The 7,555-nt window shown below is 36.3% G+C and overlaps 1 protein-coding gene across 1 annotated transcript; it reads left to right on the forward strand.

Moving 5' to 3' along the window:
- Nucleotides 1-1,174: 1,174 nt before the first annotated feature.
- Nucleotides 1,175-7,343, forward strand: ptger1b (prostaglandin E receptor 1b (subtype EP1)). Its single transcript, XM_083566109.1, has 3 exons — nucleotides 1,175-1,511; nucleotides 2,752-3,643; nucleotides 6,190-7,343. The coding sequence occupies exons 2-3, from the start codon at nucleotides 2,795-2,797 to the stop codon at nucleotides 6,454-6,456; spliced, it is 1,116 nt and encodes a 371-aa protein (XP_083422235.1). The 5' UTR covers nucleotides 1,175-1,511; nucleotides 2,752-2,794; the 3' UTR covers nucleotides 6,457-7,343.
- Nucleotides 7,344-7,555: the final 212 nt, after the last annotated feature.

Below are 7,555 nucleotides of genomic sequence, written 5' to 3' on the forward strand. Positions count from 1 at the left end.
TGAATCTTTTGCAGGCAAGGACATCTTAAACTGTAAAATAAACTCTATGGACCTTCGCAAAACAATTATTTCATGAGCATAATCCAAATATTAGGTTAATTGTTTTACTGTTGTAGAAACATTCATTTTCATAGAACTTTAATAGGACTGCTCATTCAATTTGATCGGCTCATGTCACAGCAGTGCAGTGAAACTCATGCAGATACAGGTCAAGAAACTGAACTTCTGAAGGTTGGAAAATTCTGATCTTTATCTGTTCTATTTTGTTGTCTGTGTGCTCTGTAGCCTTCTTTGCTGACAGGAAATGATATTGTCTTCTGCTTTTCTGGCATGTTGTGCGTTCCCAGATATTTTTTTTTTGCCTCTCATGGCTGTAAAGAATAATTCAGCTCAGTATTATAATTATTTCAGTTCTTTAGGACAGTCAACTCAAAACATTCTGGCTTTCTCTCTTTTTTTTTCTCTCTGATCATTTCCGAGTATCACACTATATTGTTTGCACTCACTTATTTATAAACTGAAACTCTTGATCTGCATAATTTTAAGTATTGTACTGCTGCCATTAGATTAGCTAGCAACTTGCATGAATGTTTTGTAATGTACAATGCAGATGTGCATTTGTGTCACAAATATTGTGACCTGTGAGTGGCTATTTATTGAATCCATAGAGATTTGATTTCAAATCATTGACTCAACTAGACACATTAGGTCAAAGTTGACACTCAAGTGTTGAAATCCATGCATTAATGCATTTTATGCTCATTGGGCTCAAGGGGCTAGTTCAATTAGATAATAACGATAACTTTAAAATTCTTAATAACTTAATAAAAAAATGTCAGAGACAAAGAGTGGCTTGTAAATGTTTTCCCTCAGAATAAAAATGCATGCATTACAAACACATTGTTCTCATAAAACACGTATATATATATATATATATATATATATATATATATATATATATATATATATATATATATATATATATATATATATGTATTCATGCAAGTGCATATGACGAAAAAAAAAATCCGGTTTGAAGATGCTGCTCAAAGTTTAGCTCTATTACTAATTTTTTTTCCATAGTATTTCGATGATGCATGCCAGGACCATTAGTGTGTAACAGCACTACTCATTATATATAACGTGCTTCTGCTCAGCTGGTATAAAAGCGCTCGAGCTCGTGACGCTGCACCTCATTGGACAGCGCGCGCGGCTCGAGCACGAGCGCCGAGGAGAACCCGCTGAACTGTTCTACTGCAGGTTCGTTTGTAGATCGCGCTGTTTGAGAAGAAGCAAAGATTTCCCCGAAAATGAAGATCGCTTTACAGAGGAGAACGCTTCGTTCATTTCCCAATGCATTTTTCTCGAGAAGCTGGACTTCATATAAAGGATTAAAGAAAATCGGACATTATTAAGTTCTTTTTATTTAACAAAAGAAACACGGTGGGATTTTTGTTCAAGTTCTTGCAGGTGGGATGAAGCCGTTTTGGACTTGATTGATATCACAAATGGTAGGTTTAAATTGATTTTTCATTTCATCTGCCAGATCATAAGATACAAGCTATTTTTGGATACTTACCGGTACAAATGTGCACTCTATAAAATAAACAAACAAACAAATCAGTAGGAAACCGAATTACACCGTTCCGTAATTCTGAACAATGTCTAGACGTCAATAAAAAATCATTGCGATTTTTCAGTGCTTAATCTAAACAGTTTCTTGGACACTTAAGAGCCTACATACCCTATTGGTGTGAGGCATCATACTGGTTAACTGCCTTAAATATGTTCCTATAGCTGCTCGTAGTAACAGAGTTTTAACAGTGCAGACATCTGTTTGCAAAGACACAGCGAGTATTCAGATTTGTTATTGTAAATGTAATTTCAGAGAGTCCAGGTTGTACTCTGTAGCAAGGCACTGAGGTGTTGAAACTTGTTCAGCATTTTTGACTGATGGCCCGATAGCATGCACGAGAAGTTCCAATAGAGTTTGGATTTATATGGAACAATGAAAATGATGAAACAACAAAATGAAAATTTATACTTTCAAAACGTGGCATTAAAATGCATGACTTACAGTATTGAAATGAACACTTTCAGTTTAAAAAGTTAAGTAAAAAGGTCTAAGAAATGTTGTATTACATGCTTTAATATTACCCCCAAAGCAATACATATAAAAGAATAATCTGACCCTATATAATGTGACTTCAATCAACCGTGGGGACGGGAGCTGCCTAAAACTTGAGAAACTTCCTTTGAGAACATGAATCTGTGGAGACCTAAAGTTACTAGGTTACAGTGAATTACAATATTCTCCTGCAACAAATATGTAGCCCTGATGTGTGGAGAAAAAAAACAGCAAAATACCTGTGAGGCTAACATTTAAGATTCATGCTTTATTGATCTTTTTATTTAGCTTTAATCTAGTTTGTTGAGAAGAAATAATTCTTGAGGAAAAGAACATAGACGTAGGTGAATTTATGAACGTGGAAAAAATGCAAATGCAAACTTAAAATTGCAGCAGTTTCCTGACTGTGTCTTGGTTGGTTAATTTTTATATAATTTTAAAGCAAGGTTCATCAACTTAACACTTATTTTTACCAACAAAAAAAAACCCGAATGAATGTATGACAATGAATGGTGTATTAAAAAGCTGTATAATCGAATTACCTAATCTTACTGAATGACTCGCTTTTAAACCCTGCTGCTGGGATTGTGTGTTGATCTTGTGCTGTTCCTTTTTCTCCCTAGCTGTGTTTTTCTTGAGATTCATAACTTCACTCTCATTGTGGAGATGTTATCACTGCACCACTGTAACTTCTCGGGGCCCAGTGCCATATCACCCCTCTTCAATCAGACCCAGGCTGTGGTGGAAGTAGCAGCCGTCAGTCATAAGGACAACCTTACTACCAGCGCGACCCATAACCCTGTGGTTGCTGGCCTTTCCATGACTCTGGGTGTCCTGTCCAACATCATAGCACTTTTCATCTTGGCCAAGGCATATGCACGACTGCGTAGACGTTCAAAGGCCACCTTCCTTCTCTTTGCCAGCTCGTTGGTGGCCACAGACTTGGCTGGTCATATCATCCCTGGTGCTGTTGTGCTACGCTTTTACTCGAACGGTGTAGGGCCGAGTCCTCCTACCCATACTGATGCCACTTGCCAGTTCCTAGGTGGCAGTATGGTTTTTTTTGGCTTGTGTCCACTTTTTCTGGGCAGCGCAATGGCAGCTGAGCGTTGCCTGGGTGTCACACAGCCCCTTCTACATGCTCGTCTTGTCTCAGGGACTCGCACCAAGGTGACCTTGGTGCTAATTTGGCTGGCAGCACTTGCCGTGGCCTTGCTGCCCGCTTTCAGTTTGGGAGAATACATCTATCAGCACCCAAGGACCTGGTGTTTTATGAAAGTATTAGGGGGAATTACAAACACAGATGTGGCCTTCATGCTGTTATTTTCAGCACTTGGATTGGGCTCACTAGCCATGTCCTTGGTGTGCAACACGATTAGCGGCATCACCCTGGTGCGTGCACGGCTGCGCAGAAGGAATTGCCACCGCAGGACAGCAAAATCGCATGATATAGAGATGGTGGCGCAGCTCCTGGGAATCATGATCACGTCCTGCATTTGTTGGAGCCCCCTGCTGGTAAGTTTGAGTAGCTCTAGAGTTGTGTGATCTACATACTCAACAGCCTAGAATGTATTGTTTACCGCATTTACACAATCCTACTTATGCATAAAACTAGATAATGAATTTCATTAAGAACCAACCGAAGAAGATTGTACAACTAACTAAAAAGACAGGACAACTAATGCAAACAGATTTTTTAAAATTTTGACGCAGATCCTGCCTGTTTACATATAAGTATGATACCATATGTATGTTTACATATAAGTATGATACCATATGGGAATCAAATGATGATTTTATATATATATATATATATATATATATATATATATATATATATATATATATATATATATATATATATATAAAACCTCAGTGGAGTCTATCCCATATATGATGTGGAAAGTAATCTTATCTAAGAACTATACAGAAATATCTGATGTTAATTGGATGACATCATTGCATAAAAGTAGAAATTATTTCTGCATTTACATTCCAGAAATAGACACTTAAATTGAGAACGTTAACAGAATCTATTAACATGACTTGTCAATCAGTGCTCCATAGCAAAAAAAAAAAAAAAAAGGAAAAAAAAAAACAGATCGTGTGAAATAACGGGCAGTTTACTTGGCATTCTGTAACCATGTAACAGCGTCTTTGATTTTTTATGGAACTTTATCTGGAAATGTGGTCATCTAATTTAAAAGGGATCTGAAGCGTAGAACTGGCAATGAAATAACCAGTTAAAAACAAGAACATCTAAAATGATATCACTGTGATAAATATCTAGATGCCCAGGGGGGTACTGGTTTCCCATCTTTGAGTTCTCTTGCATTGTGACCAGTTTTCTTACTTATCTTGCAATATGTGAAGATGAACAGACTGAATATCTATTTCCAGTAAATGATTAGAACACACTCTGGTGGAATGCAGGTGACTCATCACCGAGTGTGTGCAAAGGATTTATAGGATTTGCCAGACCACTAACAAGACACCTGGCTGAATTTTTAAATGTTTGATTTAATAGTTCTATTGCACTAAATGTGCTGCTGAAAGGAATGCATTATTTATTTATCATCTACAAATTAGGGGCTAAATGTGTAACTATGACTAATATTTAACTATTAGTAGGCTGCTGTTGTCTGTTTAGATCGGAAAGTAGCAAGAGTGTTTACTTATCCTGTTGTTACACCACACTGTACATGGTGTTTTCTTCTCTGCTTTCAACACACCCCCTATAAGCTCAGCTAACTAACAAGACTTTCATTCATTTAAAATGACTGTGCTTGAGCAGTGAAAACACTAGAATGTGCACCGATGAAGTATTTCTAGGACCAGGTTCAGGAAACACTGACTCATAAGGTTAACTTTTTTTCTTTCCAAATGTGTTTGTTTTTAAGGCTTTAGTAGTAGTCGACTTTTAATGTGATTATTGTCTATCATATTAAATCACTTTGTTTCATTTACTGCTGAAACTGTTAAAATTAATCCTTTTTTTTTAAGGATAAAAATCACCCATTACACTATGTGGCTAAAGATATGTGAACACCTGAAATTGAAAGCACACAATTATGTGTCATTGTGTGCTCTTTGCATTATATTATATGCATAGTCTCGATTCAGTGGAACTAAGCAGCCCAAAATCTTGTTCAGCATGACCATGCCCTTTGCACAAAGTGAAATCCTTATAGATAAAGGTATAGTAGTGGCCTGCCCAGATTACTGACCTCAACCCTACTGAACATCTTTGGGATGAACTGCAAAGAATATTTAAAGGTCTTCTCACCTGACTTTACTAAAGCATCTGGGGCTAAATGGTCAAATACCCACAGTCATACTATAACATCTAATAAAATATGGAGGTTATTACAACAGCATAACGTGTCTGCACACTTTGGCGATATAGTGTACTTACTTGCTCTTTATTTTGGTTTATTTTTAAATCATAATTGAAAAAAAACATGTTTTCCCACTTAATGTTATATACACATGGTGTATATTATACTTTGTGCCATTTACCAATTTTCAAATATTCCGTTTGTCACCTTGTGCCCACTATAGATACTATATACAGAACTATATCTGGTTATTTGTGTTATTTCAGCCTTCCTATGTGCTCAAACCAGTTCGCCCATTCTTCTCTGTCGATTTCCATCAAGGAAATTTACCCCGTTTGTTTAGACTGCTGCAGATTGTGTGAAAATCCCAGGGTTCATACAATTTCTACAATTTCATACCAGCCTGTCTGGCACCAAAAACACCACTTTTTTTTTTTTTTTTTACATCATTCTGCTTGATAAGAACATTAATCAATTCTCTTGAGTGTGATGCTTATGTTTAGACAGGATTGAAAAAAGGTCTTATTACCCTAATTATTTTAACAATTAGTGTAAAAAGAGATTGAGACAGTATTACATTTATTGTTATCTACTTTAAAATAATAAAAAACAACAGAATATTGGCTTTATGTTTAAATGGGGCCAAATTGACTATACACAAGTATATGTGGCTTATGGTTTTCCACCACAGCCTAATGAGCACTACTATGTTCTGTGTTACAGATCTTCGTCTTGATGTCAGTCACAAATCGCCACAATGGTTCCCTAGAGGAAGACATGTACTTTAAGAACCTGATGGTAATGGGTGTACGCCTTGCCTCATGTAACCAGATCCTGGACCCATGGGTGTACATCCTGCTGCGGCGAGCTGTCCTCAGAAAGATCTATCAGCTTACCACGGGCCGTAATGATACGAGAGGCAGCATTTTCCGCCGCTGGGAGATCAGCTCTTTACAGAGCTCTGAGAAAAACACCATCAAACGGATCTAACAGAGAGGATGATAAAAGATGGTCAATATGGTAGACAGCATCTGAATTGTATTCATGTGCTGTACAGTGTCTGTGTCGTGTGCTATTAGCCAAAGCAGATGAAGTGAGAATATACAGAATCTGAGGTGTCACTGAAAAGTTTTGGTCCTGAGTTCAAATTACAGGACTGCCACTGAGACACACACTACATTTGCAACAGCAAAATCTTTATGGATAAATAAAAATGTTTATCCAGAATTCTGCCAAAGGTTTAGTCTCACATATGTTTTTTATAATGACTTTTCAGTCCCTTGACTATAGAGGCCAATGTTGGTCTCAACAAATGTGAAAATTTGCATTTTATGGACATGGATTCATATGCTTCCCAAAATGTCCCTAACATGCAAAAACGGCCACGTTAAGGGACAGTGACTAGTTATTATTATCATAACGGTGATAAGTAAGTACAGTTATGAAAATATAAAATGAATATCATACTTAATATAAAGTTTATATAAAGCTAATAAAGTTAATATCAGACATGCTTAATAAAATTCTTGAAAGAATGAATGACGTTGACTAGATCTGATCGATATAAAGAACATTTCAATTGAAATAAACACTTAATTTAAAATAACACATTCATTCAAAGATGTCTGCAGTTTTACCAAATATTTCCATTCACATGGATATCTGGAAGCTTAACAGAAGTTGACACTAAATTAGAAGATGCTTGTTTTTTTCAAGGTCTAAATATTGTAAATATACTTTTAGTGACAAAGTAATGGCCGAGCTTTTACTTGGTGTATTCACAGTGAGATGTTTATATGTCTGTATTTATTGCCTGTTTTGTTTCCCTAATTATGTGACCTGAAAAATTATCTATAAAATGTATTGAATGTAAGAAATGTGTTATGGTTTTTTTTGGGGGTTTTTTTTGTTTCCCATGAGTGTCAAATGTTTCACACAAACAAACATCAGGAAATCCTTTCAGGCCATAAATTGAATGGAAGATACTTTGAGGATAGTTACATACAGCAATTGTGCAGTCATTCAGTGTGGTCTGAACTAGTAGTATGAAGTAAACACATTTTAAACAAATGTCAAATCTCAAATATAT

This window comes from Silurus aristotelis (assembly GCF_946808225.1).
Source record: "Silurus aristotelis genome assembly, chromosome: 17".
Classification (NCBI taxonomy): domain Eukaryota; kingdom Metazoa; phylum Chordata; class Actinopteri; order Siluriformes; family Siluridae; genus Silurus; species Silurus aristotelis.